This window comes from Spinacia oleracea, chromosome 4 (assembly GCF_020520425.1).
Source record: "Spinacia oleracea cultivar Varoflay chromosome 4, BTI_SOV_V1, whole genome shotgun sequence".
NCBI classification, from domain to species: Eukaryota; Viridiplantae; Streptophyta; class Magnoliopsida; order Caryophyllales; family Amaranthaceae; genus Spinacia; species Spinacia oleracea.
The window spans coordinates 115,639,250-115,662,894 of record NC_079490.1 but is presented as its reverse complement, the minus strand read 5'-3'; the positions used below and the strand labels follow the sequence as shown (position 1 = coordinate 115,662,894).

Genomic DNA, 23,645 nt, shown 5'->3' with positions numbered 1-23,645 from the left:
AAGCGGCCCACTCTAGGCCCAATAAACAAGGCCCACTCGGTCTTGAATCGTGACATTGAAATTCAAAAAAAAATCCCAAAAATGAACCACACTATCATATTGCCAAGACATAAGGGTCTACCCCATGCAATCCAAAGAAATCAAAAAGGAAATCAAACCCAAACAATGCAAATGTTGCTCATAAAAAAATTCATAAAATAATAAACACCGCCCCCCACGTCAACGCACACCTCGGCCCACTCAAAAGCCTACACAAAGATCTTCATATCTTCCGCACACTAACCCCATTCTCAAAACCATTTCGAGTCATGAACAGAAAAAATTAATCCGGACAAAAATGCTTCTCACGCTAACAGTCAAGAAAGCCTCCGAAATAGCGTCAAAATTAATTTCAATACGAGTAAAAAAGTAAAACAAAAAAGAGAAAAATAAAAATAAATGCAAGAACATGTGAAGCAAAGCGTTGAAAAAAGACCGCCCAGAAATCATTTTCAACGCCCAGGGATGGGCGCCGAAATCTTTGACGCCCCAGCCTAGGCGTTGAAACTCTCTGCCTGCCTAATTTTTCCAGAAGTGCTCGTCATTTTATCCGCACATTAACGGAAAATAACGAACACTTGGGGGGTACAGCACGTATTCAGATATGCGTACCGAAAAATAGTCGTACAAAAAAACGAAAAAACACATGGAATTCCGTGTGCACATACACGGCTTACGGCAAAAACAGCAGATTAAAATAATGATAATACTTCACTCATTTCACCGATCAAATATGTTTCCACCTCAGAGCATATCTATTAAATTCGGCATCCTAGAACTTATTCTAGCTAGAACTACGCGCGACCTGATTCAGAGTTAAAATTATTTAACAAAGATACGTAGGCAATCCTATTATGCATTCGGTCCAATCAAGTAAAAAATATATACGTTGTGCAAAAGTGTTAGACATGAGCAAATATATAAAAAATGAAAAAAAGAGGAGAAGCAAAAAATGAAAGTAAAAATAAAATACGCCTTTATTAAAAAATGATAAGAAGGAAAACAAAAGTGCTAAGGAATGAAAAACAAACACAACTGAAATAAATAAAGGGCACCTACACCCTAGCAAGAACTACACTACTCTAGTTCTTCCGGATCATCAAATAAAGTCTTGTAGAGCGCAATGTTCGCAGGGTCCACCTCCACAGGTTTCTGCGCTGCCCCTATATCAATCTCCATAAGAACCGGCTCCTGGACACTAACTTCCAAAGATGCCAAGGCCTCAGAAACATTCTCAGTTTGAACCGTTATAGCCCGCTTAGCCTCAAGGGCACAAACAATGGTGGGGGAAGGATTATCAACATCAACTGGATTAGTCACTGGTTCTACTAGCGGCTGAACTTTCCTAACCCATACATTGTTCCGGCAACGATCTCCGCGAGAGCTTGCATTTCTTTTAGCAACGGCAGGCCCCTTCATGTTAGGCATCTTCTTAGGCCTAGAATTGGAACGGGGAGGAACTTCCTTTCGCTTTCGATCAGGACGAGCTTTCACAGTCTTAATACCATGGGTGCGAGGATTGGCAGAATCGCGGCCCTCATACCTAACCCGAATACGAGGTATCAAAAGCTCAGCCGGCTCACCATTTCGAGCCTCGGTCCTCACAACTTTATCATCGGAACTCATCCATAACTTGTAGTTTTCGGAAAGACCCACAAAGCCATTTGTAGCCACAGCCCAACGCGGGAGACCATCATAATATTTAGCCCATGCTTGAACCCGTGCTTGTGAAAAGGCCGCTACTTTAGGTGGTACTGTATCAGAAAATGGGATAGTCTGCCTTAAGCCATATTGACGCATGACTCGGTAAGGAAAGATATAAATGGGCCGAGATAGCCCCAGCAAAGATACATAAACTGACACATCAGAACCCCCCGTCATAGTAGTCAAACCCCACCACAGTACCACCCACTTAATAGAACAGATACCATGAGTAAAAAAGGAAGCCCACTCGGCCTCGTCCTGGCCTCGGTGCAAATACTTTCGATTACCCAAGGCTATAGGACGATAATGTTTAGGATCGGCAGAAGTTTCTAAAAGCCTAAGTCGTTCCATGAGCCAAATCTGCAAAAAACAAAAACGGGTACGATCAGATCAAAAAAATAATATATAAACAAACGAAACCTGGGGCGCAATTTCAACGCCCAGGCCCAGGCGCCAAAAATTCTAACGCCCAGCCCTGGGCGCTGAAATCAGCTCCAGGCAGGACGAACGAAAAAATATAAAAAATATGTGTGCGCAAAAGAAAGATCGATTACCTGCAGCAATAGGGGGCTCCCCTTAAAATATTCAGATTTGGCATCCTTCTTCAATTCATCCGCACTCAGCAAAGTCTCGGCAACAACCAACGGCATAATAGAATAGCAACTTTCCATCTGGCTAATCAAGGGGATCAACCTTATGTCACCGAACTCTCCATTGTTATTCGACAGCAAATAATGATTCAACAAGCAAAATACAAGGGCTCGAATGTTCAATTTCTGTTCGGTCATATTTTTACTAGGTCTAAAGTGATGTTTTACAAGCTTTGCCAAATTAACCTCATCACCCACAACAATCTCAGCAAGCATGTTAGCATCTAGTCCTAGGAAAGCCCCTATGGTTGTTTTACCCTCCTCAATGGTGCCAGGGGTGGCAGGAGTAGCATTAGTAGGATAACCAAGGATCGCAGCAAATTCATCTGGCAAAGGACATATTTCATTGCCCCGAAAGACAAAAACATGGTGATCGGAATCCCAAAAGCTCAAGGCTGCATACAGAAAGTTATAATCAATATTAATTTGTTGTAAGCCTAAAAGTGCCTCTAAGTGGTATTCTTTCAACAAAGCCTTTTCTGTAGGAGTAAGGGCTCTTAGCCAACGCCTGACAGCTCGTTGGAGGGAGAAGGGAGGAATCGACATGACAAAAGCAAGGAAGAATTAAAGCTAAGTAATTACGAGAGAAAGGAAGATTGAGAGTGATGGAAAAGAAGGAAGTATCTAACCCCTATATATACCTGAAGACATCAAGTGACATCCTGATCCCATTCGGAAACGCGTTAAGAAATCCGAAAACCAAAAATTGCCAGGATAAAACTTTCAGCGCCCACGGCTGGGCGCCTAAATGATTAACGCCTAGCCTTGGGCGCCGAAAATGCAGCCCAAGGCCCGGATCTCGCAAAACGCGGAACAGGAAAGGACTTAAAACCGTGTTGGTAGACACGAGGCCCTATTGAAATCAAGATCAAGCCCAAAAGCACCTTTAGCACCCAAATAGTGAAAATAAATGTTAAAACTTGTCGAAACTTAGACTCGTCTCAAGGAATATACGTGTACATTTTTTCAAAACAAATATAAGCAAAATAAATATCAAGGTCATTCTTCGAAACACCAAAAAAATATTATTAAGTCGTTGGCTTCTCAAATAAAAAGTGTTTGTTTGTCAAAAGATTAATCCGGGCCAAGCTAAATCTGATATTATTGAAAAATAAACTTTGTCGCCCGGAAAACGAAGTCGCACTCCACGACTTCGTCAAAATAGCATACCACTATAAAGGTCGCTCGCACATACGAGCACGATCCCAAACATGGTTAAAAGACGTTATAAAATACGTACCTCTCTTGGCAAGAAATGACCGTCAAGCCCGAGTGCTTGGGGGCTCGAAAGAAAATATATACTCCAACGAAGAGTGTGCGAAGTTAAAATCATATTCCCAGACTACGCTATACACGGTCCCATGTTTGGATAATCTCAAAGAAAAAACGGATTTCGACCTCAGAGTAAAGGTCGCCGTTGATACTTGTACATGGTCCTCTGATCAAAAACCAAGTGGTGGAAAAATCGAGCCGTAAAAACTAACTCAAAACCATGAAGGAAGATGACCACAAAACAATGGTCCGTCTAAGCACGTTGTCAACCCACATTCAGGTTACAACTAAATCCGAGCATCCCTCGAAAGAATTCGCTCTTACAAGAATGAATAAAAGAAATTCTCAAAAGAAATCACGATAGGGACTTGCCCACCTCAATCGGGAAAGATCGCGCCACGAACCACGCGAGTTCCAAATAAAAAAAAACGAATTCAGGGATGTCCACCCTCAGCGGACAGGGCTCGCCCACCTTCAGCGGGCGGGGTCTGCATCACTAGCCGCGCAGGTGCTCAGTTTTCGAAAAATAAAATCTTCAAATTCAAAATAGGCTCGCCATCTTTAGCCGGCGGGGTCTACGTCACAAACCGCGTAGGTCCTTATTTTCAAAAAAAACAAACGAACTTCAAAACAGACTCGTCCACTTCTATCGGACGGGGTGTCCACCCTTAGCGGACAGGCTCGCCATCTTTAGCCGGCGGGGTCTACGTCACAAACCGCGTAGGTCCTTATTTTCAAAAAAAGCAAACAAACTTCAAAACAGATTCGTCCACTTCTTTCGGACGGGGCGTCCACCCTTAGTGGACAGGCTCGCCATCTTTAGCCGGAAGGGTCTGCCCACTAACCGCGCAGGTCCTTAGTCGCTGCAGCGATAACTTTTTCTGGTTTTCCCTTTCCCAAAAATTAAAGGATTGGTTTCCCGTTTTTTTCCAAAAAAGAGCGATGTGCTGGATTTTCCTTCGTTTTACGTCCTATAATAACAAGGGGGTTTTCTCGTTTAGTTAACCCTGAAAATGAGAATCTTTAAAAACATTTTTACCTCGTGATTGGGCTTCGCCAGGCCCAATTACACTTTATAGCTTTGATTTTGAAAACATCTGTAGCTACTTCCAATGACAAAGTGAGGGAGTTTCTACGCATCTTTAGATACTTCCAATGACAAAGTGAGGGAGTTTCTATACTATCCGTTGACAAATCCCAATGACACGTGAGGGATATGTCAACACTTCAAGTGATGACCCTTAAGTCAAATGTTATCACTCGGGGGCTCGTGAGACCCTCGCAAAACAAGTCACCTACACTATGGCTTGTGTGACGCACACCGTCCAGTACTTTGACCATCGTCTCATCCCGAGACTCAGTCAAAGTGGGGGATAACAGTAGACACCTACTTTTGTCCCCATTCCCGAAAGGGAAGGTTCGATGATGAGAACATAAATCTCCACTTGGCAACGCATCTCCTATAAAATAACGAATCTCAATCACCCTTTTTCATTTCACCCGAAACCTTCTATTTATAGAAACCTGCTAAAAATAGTAACTGCCGTAACGGGTAGTTGCTAAAAGTGGCAAGACATAAAAGATAGAAACCTGTCAGAATTAGGTGTTGTACTCCAACATAAATCCTAAAAGAGATAGAATTTGCAAGAGGAATCCTATTCCTAGTATAATTCGAAAATAAAGAGTTACGTATTAATTAAAATTCTAACGAGCCTAGAGTTCGTAACGGGCCCAGACGCATTCCGTCATAAAGTTAATACGCACTAAAAGACTCGGATAAGTCTCAAAGACTCCGTATTCCAAGAGTCCAAATCTGACGAGGAAATACGGCCCAGACCCTATTTTCAACGCCTGGCTCTGGGCGCCGAAATCTTCGGCGCCCAGCCCTGGGCGGTGAAATTACCTAGGTACGTATTCTCTCCTAATTCTTCTTGGATTAGAGCTCTAAAATTCTATCTTTCCACGAACTCTTCCCTATAAATACAGCCCCAAATTCGACGTGAAAAGGACACACACAATTCATATTCTGAGTATTGACTCTAACCCCTAAGCCTAAGCCTCACGCTGCGAAATTGATCCCGCGTTCTGTCGCAATCGATCCAAAAATTGAACAGAACGTATCCTGTCCCTTGTAGATGAAGAATTAAGCCCGGAAACTTGAGATTCGTTAAAAAAGGAGAAATAGCAAAGCCAAAGTGGTTAGTTTTCTGAGAACCGTGACGCACCTCTCAAGGATGCGTCGTAATGTGTCCCTTCGCATGATTTAATTGCTTTCCTCGCCCTTTTATAAAACTGTTAAACTATTAAGTCTGATTGTTCTATCACGCCTAATAAAGATAATATTTTGGGAAATTGAACTATCATGCTAGGTCCCCTGAATCAATCTAAACAAGATAATCACGATCGATCTAGTATTATGTGCTGCATATTGCTAAAATCAATTCAGATTAGTTTAATAGTTAACGCATGTCCCTTCAATTATTTATGCTGAGCTAGTAAGGATATCCTGCCTCTGGAGTTATCGAAGAGCGAGTACTCCTCTCGGTAGTTACAGTCCCCCTAACCCTCAATCTCTACCTTGCGGGTGTACATTGAGAAATCCCCACACCAGGGATCACAAGGGAACCTATGGCCGTCGTGGTCAAACATAATTGCACTCCCTTTATGTCACGATAACCGGGTTTTGTCAGTTTTTCTCATTGTCGTTAAAAACTGAATGGCGACTCCTATATTACTAGTCAATTGGGTGTAAGCTCACAGGAAATCCAATTACACTTGATTTGACAAAAAGAAACGTCACGCCCACGAGGGACGAGGTCACGCATTAGCCTCGTGCTTTTTCGACCCCCTCACAGGAGCCACAAACCACTTCGGGGGACGATAAAAATTAGGATCCTTCGGATCCGTGGGTACCCGACAAGCAGCCATTCTGTCTTCCAATTGTGGTCGGAGATGATATAGGGATGAGCCACAATATAGTTAGGCTCACCATTCTTCTTCGACTTCTTGTTGACGATTGTCCACCATCCGTATCCATCACCCTGGGAAGCATAATTCTTCACCAATTAGTGAAGATCCCTGAAGACAGCCACCGAGCAGGAAAAAGTTGATGAAGTCACACACCCATCGGAACCCTATAATGTGCCTCATAGATTTGGGGGTAAGCTGAGCCAGGGTAATATTGTATCACACCAACACCTCGTCCACGAACGGATCTAGATGGAACCGAAGACCATTCTCCAGGTGATGAGTGTATACGGCAATGAAACCCTTCGGCGAATGAGTTACCCGAGGACGCTACAGATCCGGGAGTTCACACCAATACCCCAAAGCGTATTGGATTCCACAGCTCCTCGGCACGCTGATGGTTAGAAACCATTCTTCGCCTTCACCAACCGGTTATCATCCACCGACTTGTTCAGCGGACCAGTCAGTTGAGTATGCTCATGCAAGATAGGAGCAAGCTTTGCCTTCGGATCTGCCTCCGAGAAGTGTGCAGGATAACGAGGGTAAACTCGGCGTTCTCCCGAAGAACCAGCCTATTTACCAGAATCAACACGAGCAGAGCCACCAGACCCACTAGCGGCGACGTCTTTCGAAGCGTCCCAACCTTGCGATGACTTCTTCGCCAAAGGAACATCTGAAGGAAATAATGCCCTTGGTCCAAGTATGCATATAATATTAAGTCTAATAAATGCGGTTCAGTATTAATTAACAAGTTAATAATTCAGTGAGATCAAGTGAGTTGAATGCCTAGCTAGAGGCCGCTTCAGTTCAAGTGGAATTAATTATATTAATCCACAGCTTACTCTTGACTGAACCCGTAGGGTCACATAAATAGTACGTAAACGGATCAAGTATTTAATGGCATTAAATACTCCATCTATGGATATTCGGAATCGACGGATCTCGGTTTCAGTGGGAGCTAAGATCGTCAAAGGCAAGCAAATGAATACTCCGGAAACGATGATATTGCCGGAAACGGAAATATGGATCGTATCGGAAATTTAAATATTATCCAAGTCGTAGATGTTGCCGGAGACGGAAACATGGTACGTATCGGAAAACATTAATGGAAATGGAAATATTGCCGGAATCGGAAATATTGCCGGAAACGGAAATATTGTCTGAATCGGAAATATTATCGGAATCGGAAAATAATTCCGGAAACGGAAATATTAAATATTTGTTCGAAACGGAAATTAATTCCGGAATCGGAAATATTAAATATTGTTCGTATCGGAAATGAATTCCGGAACCGGGAATTTAATCGGAAGCGCATCGTACGAATTAGCATTGGACGAGGCTTGCTAGACGAAGGCCCAGCACGAAGCCAGGCCCGCGCCCAGCAAGCCAAGCGCCCAAACACGGAGCTGCCACAGCCTCGCCAGGCCCAGCGCAAGGCCAGGCCCAGCAAGACGCGCGCGGGCTTATGCTCGTGGGATGCGAGGCAGCGCCTGCTCGTGTGGGCCGCAAGGCCCGCGCGGGTGCGTGCGTTCCTCGTAGTCGTGCAACACTCGTGTTCGTAACGAATCCTAATCCTATTGGAATTCGTGCATTGATTAAATCCTAATCCTAATCCTAAGAGATTAAATTTATTATTTAGAGTTCTAATAGGATTCTAATTAATAAATCCATATCCTAGTAGGATTATAATTCCTTTCCATAAACTCTATAAATATAGGCCTAGGGTCACATATTTAACAGACGATTTTGAAGTATTCAAAGGTAAGAATTTTAAGCAAAAATCAGCCAAACACTTGCAACCCAAATAGCCGAAAATCTAAGTAACCTTAAGGGCGATTCTAGTTGGTCAAGCTTAATTAAGGCGGATCCGGACGTACTGTGGACTATCTACGGAGGGACGAAACTTGGAGTCCTAAAAGACTTGTTCTTGTTCGGTTCGGGCGCAGCTAGGGAGGGCACGCTACAAAGTGTATGCATCTGAATTATGCTAAATGATTATGTGTAAATAATATGTTTCCTGGCTTTATGGTAAATGATTATGTGTAAATAATATGTTTCCTGGCTTTATGCTAAATGATTATGTGTAAATAAATGATTATGTGTAAATAATCTGAATTATGAATGCCTAGACTTGTTAATTATACAACCTAATTGTAATTATTATTAATTTGTTGAAATTCGAATAATTTAGAATTGATTTGATTTTCATAATTAATTAATAATTTAATTAGGTATCCATGATTAAAATCCACCATAAAAATTGTTAATTTATGCTAAATTTTAAATTTTTATGACCTAGATTTGAATCCATGTTAATCGGAAATTAATTGATTAATAAATTTTCAATTTTTCGCCCTAAAATTATGAAATTAATATGTTTTATTAATTTGTCATTAATTTTGATTAAAAATTTTAAATTTTTATGAAAACGCTCATGAAACTTGCACGCACAAAGCAATGGAAGCTACGTGTTACCCTTAAGGGGTGTTGTATAGTGCGGGCACGCGACGACGAGCAAGGGAGCTCGTGGCCCGTGCGGTACGAATGCAGCGAGCAAGGGCCATGGCACACGAGCACAAGGCAGCACCTGCCCTGTGTCGAGTGCTGTGCGCATATGGGCGAGTGGGCAAGGGCGAAGGGAAAGGCGCAGGCCAGTGGCAGACGCGTGTGGGCAGCAAGCGTGCTGCGCCACAGCGCGCGCTGCCACGCCCAGCAAGCAAGCAGACGCAAGAAGACGAGCAAGCGGGCGCGCGCAGCGTGGCCTGCAGTGCTGCGTTGCGTGTGGCCTGCAGGCGCGACGAGCGAGCAAGCGCGCGCGCAGCGTGGCCTGCAGTGCTGCGTTGCGTGTGGTTGCTTGCGTGTTGCTGTACGAACAATCAAGGGGCGCTAAGCCTCGTGCACTCGATGGGGCTTGGGGCGCAAGCCCAAGTGCCTCGTCGTGTCTCGATTGAGTCGTTTCAAATTTAATTTTGAATTTTCAGTTCGCAAATAATTTTAATTAATTTTAAAATTAATAATTTAAATTGTTTTCTCTAATTTTAATTTTGAATATTATAATTATTATAAATTTTATTTATACTAATTATTTTACTAAAATTAAACCTTGAATTAATTTAAATTCGTTTAATTCAACTGAAATAAATAAAATTAATGGATTCGATTGTAAATTTTATATGAGCTTTAAATTTTAATTAAATTTGTATGTTTTCGGTTAGACTAGAAATACATTTTTATGTTTAAAATTAGTAAAGCATATGAATTTATTGGTTTAAATGGGAGCCTTTTAGTCAAAAACTCTTGATTAGGTCTACAAATCCTTTAAGGTTAAACAACTTGATTAGAATTAATAAGGACTGAATAATTGGTAGATTATTGGTGCCCTTGATTAATTGCTGCAAATATTTATGTGATGAACTAACCAGCTATGTGGGCCATTCATGATAATGAATGGATGAATGGTATATATTGTATATGTACTATTTTGCAGGTTATGGAGTGACTAGTATGGCCCAAATAGGATAGAAAATATGGTCTGCGTACCATTAATTTGAATGTAATTGGTCTAATGCACCAAATTTGTTTTTCAATTTAAATATGGTCTGCGTACCATCAAATAGTTGTAATTAGTTTAATTATAGCTTATCCTATTTGAAGAAAATGGCGCCTACCACGGTGAAATTCAAGACGGAGTTTTCAATCCATTTTCATGACGGACTTTGAAGTTGAAGCTTCAAGATGAAGTCGGGCCATACTAGATCACATTTATCTTATGCATGCTTTAAGTTATTTATTGCTTTAAATATGTCTTAATTATGCATGAGATTGTGGCTTGATTATGTTGCATGATTAAGGATTTTAGTTCACTTAAAATCTAACCAACATAGTAAGAGCCTTAAGTTCCAAACTTAAAAATTGAGTTAAAAGGTGCCATGCCAAAATAAACACTTACTTGGATATCCTTTACATCAATCTAGTAATAGTTTTCGCTCAGCGAGGTGTTACTTATTGGCCCTAAAGGGGTAAGGTACACAAATAATTGTGAGTACATGTTAGTTTTGGTGAAACTCAACGATATAAGTAAGGAGCCCTTTTATGTCGTGGCAAAATCGATAGGTTTACTTAATAAGTTCTTAGACGTACCTATCAACCAAGAGTAGTTTCTAGACTATTAGCAAAAGGCTTTTGCTTACCTAAAGGATTTTAGAATTGAGTCTAAATACATAATGTGCTTAATTCTTCAATGGTTTTTAGGATCTTAGAATCATTTTATTCACACCTGTCGGAACAATAAATTCGAATAAAATGCTAATAACTTGTTTAAATTGCATGATTGCTTTAATTTTCAAGTTATTATTCATGATAAATGTTTAGACTTTGCCTGCTTCAATGTATGTTTTAATTATTATTTATAATTAAATATCTTGCACTGCAGTAAATCCTTTTCGAAAGGTAACAGTAAATTTCCTCGATTGGTTGTGAATCCAAGAACGATTCACGGAAATGAGAGAAACTGAGCGATTTAAAATGTACGTTTCTTATAGCGACTTTTATGGTTGTTTTCGAGTATCAAAGTCGAATGGCAAACCGATTGGTGCTTGTGAATACAATGTAGTTTTGAGATCATAAAGCATTGAGTTTAAACACTCAGCTTTACCAATGGTTAACAACCTAATATCTTTTTCCATTTAATTCTCGAATGAGTCTAGACCCTAGACATTCGAATAGATCGATGCTTAGAGAACTTTAGAAGCTTTTGTTAAGATCATCTAGTTGAAACAAATAATTCAACATAAATAAAATGGTAAGAACTTTGTTGGAGTGACATTGCACATGTCTAAACAAAGTATAAAAGTCAACACTAGAGAATTCAATTCTTAAAACTATAAGAAAGGGTACAAGAAATAGGAAAACAAGGAACAAATGAAAGGAATGTACGATTCCATTTCTACCTATAAGTTTATGTTTAAAGAGAAGTGACCTAGCAATCAAACTTCCTTGGTATCATATACCGCTTGAGGTTCTTACTTCGGTAATAACTCAAACAATGGAAGCTAGGCTACACTAATGGCCTACAAGTGGGAAATGAAGTATGGCAATGCTACATTAGTTGTAGGGTCATCTAGTTTGTTTTAAGTCCTTTCAAAGGCTGGAACTTAATGGCTATTTTGTTCCATAATCAGCATACCTAAATTTCTGTTTTCAAACACAGAAAGAATCACATTCAAGAAAAATAAAAACAATGTTTGTTTGTTTATTTGAGTGAAATAGTCATTTACGGGTTGAGTCAATATGCTTGATTAAAACAAACAACTCTTTAACAATAAGAACTTTACTAGGTTCAAATCAATTTCTTGATTTGAGTTCCACTAATCTTTGGCATTGTTACTTAGACCATGTCAACAAGTTAACATTCAAAAGCTCTATTTTGATGGACTTTTGAAAGTTGATTGATTTCTAGTTCAATTTAAGACAAGCAAGTCTTACTTGTTGAAAGTAACAAAAGATATGAACTATTGTTAGAACACCTAGACAATAGAATTCAAAGCTAAAGAAAGGTTTTATGACTTTATTATGTCACACAGATTTGAGGGAATATAGGTTTATTTACTCAATGTGATATAAGTGTGAATCTGTTTGGCTAGTTCAAAGATTCAGAAGTATAAAATCCACTTGGTAAGTAATCATAAAGATCTAGGATAGATCATGTTGATGATTACTTAAATCAAGAATGATCATCAATGATTGTGTGTAGTAAATTCACAATCTAGCTCCATAAGATATGGCATATCGAAGTTGGAATGATCGAAGTCAATTAGTACTTGATTCGATCAATGATGAATCATAAAGAATTTTCCTATAATTTCAAAACAAAATGCTCAACTACCACCAAACTAAACCAAGTTCGTCAAAGCTATTGAAAAGTAATTTCAGGATATCTTTTCAATTATATATATCTAAAGAGTTGCTAAACTCAGTGGGAGCTTAGTGTTTGTTATTCAACAAACTAAGGCCCAAGTCTAGATATATGTTTCATTGTGATTTATTCAAATGAGACACAAGGGTATTGTTTCTACCACGAATTTTTGAGAACATAATGTTTGTTTGCTCGAAATAATGTCCTTTTGGAGATTCGTTTCCAAAATGACAAGTGGGAGAAAATAGACCTCGAAAGTCTTCGAGGCGAACAACAAACATAAACGGACATTCCAGAGGCTTTTCGAAGTGCTTCAGAAAATCCGAACTTATTCTTTAAGGACTTTAGAAGTAGCTTTAAAGAATAGACATCTCTTAGAAGACTTTACAAGTGCTTCAAGGAGAACAGAATATTCAAAGGACTTTCAAGTGGCTGTTAATATTCTATTGTTTGATCGATGTTCTATACCCAAGTAGGCATAGAGTTCAAGTCATTGAAACTATGAGATTCTTCTATTAGATAGTGAAAAATCATGGAGTTCAGGTCACTGAAGCTATGTGATTCTTCTATTAGATAGTGAAGAAACCTACAACTTGCAGTCAAACTATTATCATGTATATTAATAAGTTTGTGACTTGTGAGAAAGCTATGACGAAATATAGATTCCCTAAAATGGTTAGAGGCCATATATAGACTCAATGTTTTAAATGGTTAAAGGCCATAAAACATAACCAATGTTTTAATGACAAAATTGAAATTTTGTTGATTTGCAAGAATGGTTTACACCTATTGGTTGCAAATTGGTTTTAAGAATAAAAACCATCAAAACATGGAATTGTGTTCACACACAAAGCTAGATTAGTTGCTAAAAGTTAAAAGCAAATTCACGGCGTGGATTGTGTTGAAACCTCATGCATAATCGTAATGCTCAAGTCTATAAATCAAGCAATGATTGCATATTGGTACATATAGCAATTGGATGACAAAACGTATTCCTCAATCAAATGTTGGAATAAACTATGTACATGGTATGTCATAGGATTTGTGGATCCAAATAAATGCTTGAAAAAGAAAGCTAGCTTATAAAATCTAAGTACAGATTTAAGCAAGCAATTGGGAATTGGAATTGTATTTTAGTGAAGCTAATAAGTATTTTAGTTTCATAAAATGTACATGATTCTTATAGATATATAAGAAGTTTAGTGGGAGTACGTAAAACTTAATTGGTCCTATGTGTATCACACACATATCTCTCTATTGTGAAATAACATTCAAAAGCTAATGACTTAGATTTGAGATTATTCATCAATGATGGACCATGGCGAAACTTAGTACATACTGGGTATTAAGAATCTATTTACAAAGATTTTATGATATTGTTTTAGATTAAGTAATGGCATTTACTAAATCAGACACGAAAGACTCCATTGGAGATATTCGACCCATATGAATAAATCTAAGTAAAGAATGTTTGAACTATGTATAAGCATTTACTAAGTTAAACATCAAAGGATCTAGATTAGATTCTTCACCTATATTATATGTCAAAGAATTTAGCTGGATTCAGTATCTACTGAAATTGAATGAGCTAAAGTTACATGAATAGAATTCAATTGAGAATTATTCTGCAAAAGAATTTATCATGTATGATATAATATGAGGATTGCCAAAAATGTATCGTATGGCTTTAGGCATAACAAACATATACCAATTTCTAATGATCTAAGTGAAGATCAACTAGATTGAGATCAAGAAAAACTTATAGTACTTGAAAAGGTACATAGGAATAGTTCTTGATTCAAGGAAATAAAGATATGCTAAATATTGATGCTACACGCATAGACACTGGCAAAGGATCAAGCAAGATTCCCTTGGAGTTAACCATTGGCAAGGACGAGCTATAGAACATCGTGTTTTGAAAATGACAACATGGGTTGGAGACCATGAGTTGTTGCGTGGGAAATTAAAATATTAATTTCTATATTCCAAAGATACAGCTGGAAAGTCTTCCACATATCTGTGAACTGCTTGGATAAGTAAATCCAAACAAAGCATCACTAGCAACCTAAACAGTTGAAGTAAAAGTACTTATTGCCTAAGAAGCAATAAAACAGAGTTGTTTATGTTAATGAGTTCTTCTCTGAACTTGGGTGAATCACATGTCTGCTGACTTGATGGTTCTTCATTGCAAGATGCGTAGAACCACTATCGAAGTAAGAAAGACTAGATCACATAATAAACAAACTCAAAAGATCTTATCATCCTATCTCGAAGAACATTCAATGAAAAGGATATTAAGATTGGCAAAGCATGATAACTAAACCTATGCAACAAGTGAGAAGCAACACTCACATTGTAGCACTAGAAATCAAGCATAGCTTTGAATTCCATTTACTGTTTTAAAGATGGATTTAAGGCCCATTGTTGTAAAACATTGGGGTTGAACATTTATCATATATGAAATGTATTTTCATATTCCATTTAATTTTGGTTTAGTATTAAATGATGAGTCCCTTCAATTTGACGATATATTCAAGATAAACTGTCAGGACCAGTCCTGTGACTAAGATATTGTCTATCAAGTGAACTTGAATGTCAAAAGTTGAAAAAGGTCCCTGGTCGGAGTTTTCTATAAAGATGGACGCATAGAAAACGTTAGACGAATAGAATGCAAGATGACTAGTAGTTCTGTTTCTTGAACTATGTGGACATGGCAATGTCGCAATCATTTGCATAGATACTTACTTTGGGAAGACTAGTATCGGACAGACCTATGAAACTTTACTGTAAGAGATGAAAATCTGTCATAAGTAAATTTCATTAAAATTATTAGACACTAAATCCTCAATACCTGAGTGATTTGAGATTACTTGTTTGAGAACTGGTTACTTTGACGTTGACCAACCGTCGCACCGTAAAAAGAGGCTATAAAGGCAACGCTCAGGTAATCACCTATCAAACGAAGTCTAATCTCAAGATCGCAAGATTGGGATTGTCCTCCCATAAATCGGGATGAGATGCTTAAAAGTTGTACAAGGCCACTCGGAGAGCTAGAAACTGTAAAATGCATGGCCGTGCTCGGATGAATCATAGGCTATGATTATCTGTTTATTTGATCAGTTGAACTCTGAAACCGAGAAACACCTCTGGACATAATAAGGATGACAACTATTACCTTATGTTCAAGAGCAAGCATCGAGCGACAAAGGAATTAGGTAATGCACACTTGTCCCTAAGGATAAGTGGGAGACTGAAGGAAATAATGCCCTTGGTCCAAGTATGCATATAATATTAAGTCTAATAAATGCGGTTCAGTATTAATCAACAAGTTAATAATTCAGTGATATCAAGTGAGCTGAATGCCTAGCTAGAGGCCGCTTCAGTTCAAGTGGAATTAATTATATTAATCCACAGCCTACTCTTGACTGAACCCGTAGGGTCACACAAATAGTACGTAAACGGATCAAGTATTTAATAGCATTAAATACTCCATCTATGGATATTCGGAATCGACAGATCTCGGTTTCAGTGGGAGCTAAGATCGTCAAAGGCAAGCAAATGAATACTCCGGAAACGATGATATTGCCGGAAACGGAAATATGGATCGTATCGGAAATATAAATATTATCCAAGTCGTAGATATTGCCGGAAACGGAAACATGGTACGTATCGGAAAATATTAATGGAAATGGAAATATTGCCGGAATAGGAAATATTGCCGGAAACGGAAATATTGTCTGAATCGAAAATATTATCGGAATTGGAAAATAATTCCGGAAACGGAAATATTAAATATTTGTTCGAAACGGAAATTAATTCTGGAATCGGAAATATTAAATATTGTTCGTATTGGAAATGAATTCCGGAACCGGGAATTTAATCGGAAGCGCATCATACGAATTAGTATTGGACGAGGCTTGCTAGACGAAGGCCCAACACGAAGCCAGGCCCGCGCCCAGCAAGCCAAGCGCCCAAACACGGAGCTGCCACAGCCTCGCCAGGCCCAGCGCAAGGCCTGGCCCAGCAAGGCGCGCGCGGGCTTATGCTCGTGGGCTGCGAGGCAGCGCCTGCTCGTGTGGGCCGCAAGGCCTGCGCGGGTGCGTGCGTTCCTCGTAGTCGTGCAACACTCGTGTTCGTAACGAATCCTAATCCTATTGGAATTCGTGCATTGATAAAATCCTAATCCTAATCCTAAGAGATTAAATTTATTATTTAGAGTTCTAATAAGATTCTAATTAATAAATCCATATCATAGTAGGATTATAATTCCTTTCCATAAACTCTATAAATATAGGCCTAGGGTCACATATTTAACAGACGATTTTGAAATATTCAAAGGTAAGATTTTTAAGCAAAAATCAGCCAAACACTTGCAACCCAAATAGCCGAAAATCTTAGTAACCTTAAGGGCGATTCTAGTTGGTCAAGCTTAAGGCGGATCCGGACGTACTGTGGACTATTTACGGAGGGACGACACTTGGAGTCCTAAAAGACTTGTTATTGTTCGGTTCGGACGCAGTTAGGGAGGGCACGCTACAAAGTGTATGCATCTGAATTATGCTAAATGATTATGTGTAAATAATATGTTTCCTGGCTTTATGGTTTTTCCGCATGATTTATGTTTATTCATATGTATCATAACCTAACAACATCCTCCCTCTTACTGGAAGATTCGACAACGAACTTACTCTTGCCTCTATCTCTGGCCAAGGTCGGAATTCTAAATCTAGGGTTTAGACGGTGGGGTAGAAAAGAAAGCGCAGAGGAAAAAGAAAGAAATTCACAAGCAAGTTACCTTCCTCCGAAGCGGAATTCGCCGACAAAACGATTGGAGTGAGTTCCAGAGTATGAAGGTCGACCAAGAGATGAAGATCTAAAGAACTCCGAAACGCAAGATCGCCGGAATTTTGAGAGAATTCTGTGAGAGAAAGAAGGTGAAGTAAAGATTTGGAAAGGAAGAGCGAGCCCAATATTCATAGAGAAAAAGAAAACACTCGAACTTCCCTCAAGACTCACACCCACGATCTCCACAATTCAAAACATATTCGAACACTTGTCATCAATGCAAGAAGCTTAACCACCCTTTTCGAAAAGAAGCGAGACTTTTGAGCTTTGAACTGCATATGAATACCCACCCAATTAAACCATAAATGGACCGGGTCTGGGGGCATGTTGTTTGGGTGCCAAATTGACCCCAATTGGGCCAACATCCCAAAAGCCCAATAGGCTACAACAACAACATATAAAGCCATTTACCCCTCAAAGGCTAATCAGCCAAACACAAGGCCCAAGGCCCATCAAGTAATAAATGATCTATTGGAGCATTTACTACACAAACACTATAAATAAGTCGTCAAGGCTCACACATCAAGGTACGTCCAAATTATTGTATTAACAATACTCTAGATAACTCTCTCTAGAATCCGAACCAAGTACTTACTTAGGCATCAGAGGGGCTTTCCTCGGAACACCTCCGAGGCCAGTTACTTTTCTCATTGTGCAGGTATTTTCGGACACAACTTAACCACGCACGCAAGATCTTCCACATCAACGAATAGGGCCTTCATCCGAATCCCATTGTTTCAACACCGGAACAGTACTTTTCTGCAGAAAATGGAATATAAGATTATATTAGCAATTATCATGTTATAGTTCAGTTAAAATGAACCGAACTCAAGTACACAACACTAACAGTGACTTTAGAGTTGTTATGATGAATGCAATTCTAGATCATTCAATAGCGACAACCTCAGATTTTAGAAGATAACTATAGATTTATAATCCAAAAATTCCAGGTTGTGCAATATGGCACACCTATCACTTACAACAAGAACATACTCCGTACAAATCTAAAATTGAACCCTATCCACCTGTAAACTCTAGCGCCTAGTAAATAGCCATTTTACCCAAAAGGAACAACACAATACCAATGCAGCACCCAACCAAGAGGTTGAGGGAGATGAAAATCGAACCACAAATTAGCACTAACCTCTTGGTTTGATGGTGGGAGCTCTATTAATAAGCAACCACTTCAATCTCAGCCTCCAAAGTCTTAAGTCCACATTGATTGACAGAATATCAAATCAATTATTGTTCTTAACAGAATAAAACTGTAGTGAAGCAATCAAACTTGCTCAGTCAACAGGACTACACAAATAAATATTTCTATCAGAACTCTTCATGTTCTCTTATTGATGCCCAATTGCCCAAAGCCACCCAAACTAACTATATCTTTATTTGACTTTTGAGACACAAGAACTTCTTTTACAAGACATGAAATAAACAACAAACAACCTATTTATGTCCTTTCCACAAGAAATAAACTCAACATGCATGCCAATCCTGAACCAGCATTGCAGTTTATCACTTGCTAGGAGCGTATCAGCAAAGAGAAGATTCCTAAATCTTTTGAAAGAACAGAAATGACCAACAACTCCAGTCAATGCAGAAAAAGTGTCAGCACCACCTGTCGTTATCAAATTACATAATCAGACAGATATGGGTTGTAACAAATCAAAACTAGAGGACTGGTACATTTTCACGTTCCCAATTTCGCCATAACCGACATATGCACTTAGACCATTGTTCAATCTTTACACCATCACGGTCCTTTACTTACTATTCTTAGCACTGACTCTAAACATTAAATAACATATGCATATCTCAATAAGGGTTATTTTTTTATAGGTAAAGGCCTTGAATTACAACCTATGTTATACATGCCACTTTCAAGTTGCCTGTTGCTACATTCTTATTTGCACTTAGTCCTCGAAGCTTATTCTTCTTTGCCACAAGCATCAATAGTGCAGAACTAAAAACAAATTGTCTAAGCCAATCATATAATGTTTGATAGCTTCTTTAACACCCTATCACATGATAACAATAGCACTTTATAAGTGAGAACAAGGAAAAAATTTAACATGTCGCTACTTTCTCCTCTCAACTACAAAACCCTAACACCAAATGTTATAATCCTCTGTTATTCAATTTCTTCCCCAAAGTCTCAATCTTTTCTCGCCCCATCCTCATTTTCCTATTGCTTCTCCAGAATCAAATTTCCACACTCTCCCTCCTCATCCACTTTCCCATCCTCCTCAAAATCAACACAATCAATGTTGATCCTTATCTCCTATATCCATCATCCCCAAATACCAATATAACCCCTCCACTAAATTTACCAATTTCTACAACTCACTTTATCATCCATCACTCAAGCTCCAAATCCCCAAAAGCCTCCTCATAGGTCAAATTTTCTTTTCCAGTAATTCTCTATATATGAAACCCTCTCAGCTTCACCCCAAATATAGGTACCTCATATTTTGTACCTTAATTGATACAACTACAATCACATGATCAACTATTGTCTTCAACGTCTTCTCTGCTTTTTTCCTCTGCTTAAAAAGAATTAAGGAGCATCACATATGCTCATTCGGGTTTTCTTATCGAGTTCTGACAGCTTCTAGTCATCTAGTGCTTCATTGTTTTTCTAAATGAAGAATTTTGTGCTTGGAAATGAAGATTTAAAGCTGTCATTTGGCACTTGGAAAATTTAACAGAGTTCTCCTGTGAAGAGCGAAGGTGATCCCTCTGCCCAATGTCCATAAAATATGTCTGCTACTGTTTTTAATCCAATCCTTATATCGATGCTTGGCATGACAAAGTAACAAGATTATAAGGTTACTGCTCCAAATTTCAACCTCAAAGTTGAAACAAATCTACATTTCTAAGAGATCAAGAACCTTTTATCTTTAACTTTCATTATTGACACAGTCCACAGAGAGAGCTAAAGGAGCACTGTCTGATTGAAATAGAGCATGCCTAAGCTGCAGTTCTGGGTTCAACGATGAAAATTTACGAAGGTGGATGGGAAATTCAGAATATCCTAGCTCAAGAATCTTCCAATAAGACCGATTTTGAGGATCAATCCATCATTTGTTTACTTAATCTCACGGCCCGTTTGATAGCCGGCCATAAATGGTGTCAATGGGAATGAATTTGTATGCAAACTTGTAAGAAAAATCAATATCTATTCCGATGGTAATGCTAATTCACTTAAAATTATCTCTTTTTCTTTATAAATTTCCATTACCATCCATTACCATTTGGGGAGTGGTATTAGATGGGAATGTAAATCTATGAAGAAAAACACCAATCTTGAGACAAAATTTCATTACCATGTACATCATGATGTTAATTTCTTTCCAAATAACACTAGGATTTATTCTCATACCCACCGTTTATTACCGGCTATCAACGGCCGTCAGAGTTTACTATGATGACATAAAGTGAAGAGAGAAGCAATAGCTCTTATAAATCTTGTGAGGCAGATGCTTATAGGCTTATAGCCAACAGGGAGGAGCCTACATAAGAAGATACGACATGTGATCAGCAAAAGAAAATTGGTCGATTTGGAGAACATATGGTAGGAGCTCAGGAAATTCCAACTAACAACTAAACAGGTACAAGTAAAAGTTTCTAATTGAAGAAATATTGAATTGTAAGGGTGGATTTCCACATGCTATGCTACATTTATTTTTCTTAAGACATGTAGCAATACATGGACGCAGTAACATACAAGCCTAGTCCGTTATGCACCAGACCACTGTATCTGTAATTGCCTGTATTGATATGATAAAGAGCAGACAATAGCTCCATAAAACAAAATTAAGGAAGTGATTCAATGAGTACCAGAGAACTGCCAGATTGTTATACAAAAAGAAGCGATCAATCATACGTAAGTATTAAACTATAAGTCTTCACTCTTGCTTTTGACCTATTTTATATAAAGCAAAAGAAAACAATTTCACTACTTAAAATATTTTTGCAAGTATTTTGTTAGTAACAACAATTAATATTACCTTCACCTGGTAAGGAGGGAGTTGAGATATACTCCAGCAAGAAAGCTTGATCCTGGCATTCTTGTCCTAAAGACGGTATTTCTGTCAAATTTCAACATGTTGCACAGAAACATTAGGAAACAAAGGCCATTCAGCTCAATGGGAGATCAGTTAAGGTCTTGCATGTGCTTGTAAACATTGTTTGAGATAAGCTTTCTCTCCTTCAAGTGATCACAAAAAACCCCTAATAAGTTGCTATCACTAACTCTAGAAGGGCTGAAGCACCTATATATTCTTAAAGTTACACTTAACCTCCTCCTATACATCTCATCTAATAACTCCGAAGCTATTCTTCCCTTTCCTCGTTTAAAGTAAGCAAATGCCAAACTGGTGTATACTAGACTGTCTCCCTTGATTCCTTTCTCTTCCATACAATCAAAAATTCTTTTAGCCAATTCAATCTTATCTTTCTTACACAAACTTCTAATAAGAGACCGATACACCGATATATCAACAAAATGACCTCTCCCTGCAAGCTCATCTGGCAGATTTGCTACTGCCTCCTCATTATCATGGTAACAGTAACCATCCACAATCCAGGAATAACTGCAAAAACTAGGAGAAAAACCCGCATCAAGCATTTCAAAAAGAAGCTCTTTTGCTCTATCGATCTCTTTAGCATTGCAGAAACCATGTATAAGCGCCTTAAAAGTATATTGGTCCACCTTCAACCCCCCTTCCAACATCTTGTTTCTGACCTTTAGGGCAGACTCCATGTCTCCGATCTTGCAGTAAGCATTTATCAATGTATTGCATGTGATATTATCAGGTTCTACCTTCTTCTCGCTCATCTCATTCAAGAGCTTGTTTGCATCCCTTATCCTCCCCTGCTCACACAACTTGCGCAGAATCGAATTGTACGTAGCAACTGATGGATATATACGTTTAGCCTCCATTACATGGCACAACCTTAACGCTTCCTCTAGGTCATTTGCTTGACAATATCCATCAATCAAAGTGGTATACGTCACAAGGTTAGGAGTTGCGCCCTTAATTTCATTAAAAAGCCTCAATGCCTCCCTCATCCTACCATCCCGACAAAATCCAAATATGATGCAATTATAAGTCACAATATCTGGTGCCACACCAGCCTTTTCCATCCTATCTTGAACAGACAGAGCATCATAATGTTTACCATTCTTCACATATAAAGAAATCAATGTATTGTAAGTGAAAAGATCCGGCAACATGCACTTGAATTCCAACTCACTCATCAACTCTTCTGCCTTTCCCACATCCTTCGACTTGCAACAACCATGAAGCAACACATTATACACATGAATATTAGGATCAATCCCAAGTTTCAACATCCTATTGTACATCTTCCACATGGTAGCAGTCAACCCCACCTTCACAAGAGAACTCAAAAGCGCAGTACAAGCATGCAAATGAGGTTTAATCCTATTAATTTTCATGTAGTCAAACACCTGAATTGCATCCTGGGTCATCTTAGAATCAGCATAATATATCACCAACCAACTCAAAATCTGCGAATTCGAACCCGGGTCATGATGGGCAACAACAAGGGCATTCAAAACAGTGGGGGAAGATAAATAATTTTTAAGAGAAATCTTCTGAAGCAGGTTCTGTGCAATTCTCAAGTGATTATGTTTTGTCAGCAAATGAACCATAGACCAAGTAAATTGAAGGGAATGCTTATACCCAGGAATCTGTTCAACCCATTGATAAAAAACCCATGAATCATAATAACCTAATGAAAGATGTGATAATATTTTCTCTACTTTCACAGAACTCAAACTAGAACCAATTTGGGGTTTGAGAAATTGATTCCAATTACCCTTTAATACAATTGCACATAGAGTTTTAATGGACTTTGTTTCCCTAGAAACAGAAACAGAAACAGAAGAAGCTAAAATGGGCATCACAGACTTACAATTGCTGCGTATTCAATTCAAGTGAATTCCTTTGCTTTGCGACTGAATGCAAGGAGATGGGTTATTTGGAGGAGAAGAAGTTGGTTTGGTGTGAGAGAGAAATTGAAATTTTTTGAACTTTAATCTGTTTTAACTCGCTTAGACTTATTGTCGAACACTTGCTGTGCAAGTGTGTGCTTTGGACTTTCGGGTAGAGATGAACAAAGACGGTGCCCGCTTTTACCCAAAAAATTGGCCCGTTTTCTATGGGTCGGGTTTGGCCGACGGAACTTTGAAGATCGAAGCTTTGGTCGAGGACTCGAGGGGC

General features: G+C 38.8%; 1 protein-coding gene across 7 annotated transcripts in view; it reads right to left on the bottom strand.

Annotated features, from left to right (window-relative positions):
* LOC110799499 (pentatricopeptide repeat-containing protein At5g38730) overlaps nt 1-23,645 on the bottom strand; it is a 33,008-nt gene extending 9,363 nt beyond the window's left edge. Inside the window, exons 1-5 of one of the 7 annotated variants that reach the window (XM_056826500.1) lie at nt 21,405-23,645; nt 17,987-18,150; nt 17,342-17,464; nt 2,298-2,414; nt 993-2,103 (exon numbers count right to left, since the gene is read on the bottom strand). In XM_056826500.1, coding sequence (XP_056682478.1) covers nt 21,551-23,326 — 1,776 coding nt within the window. In that variant the 5' untranslated portion in view covers nt 23,327-23,645 and the 3' untranslated portion in view covers nt 993-2,103; nt 2,298-2,414; nt 17,342-17,464; nt 17,987-18,150; nt 21,405-21,550. Of the gene's footprint in view, nt 1-992; nt 2,104-2,297; nt 2,415-17,341; nt 17,465-17,675; nt 18,151-18,535; nt 19,013-20,780; nt 20,907-21,404 lie in introns of those variants that run through there. The other 6 variants (XM_056826503.1, XM_056826501.1, XM_056826505.1 and 3 more) reach the window with 6 other exon arrangements.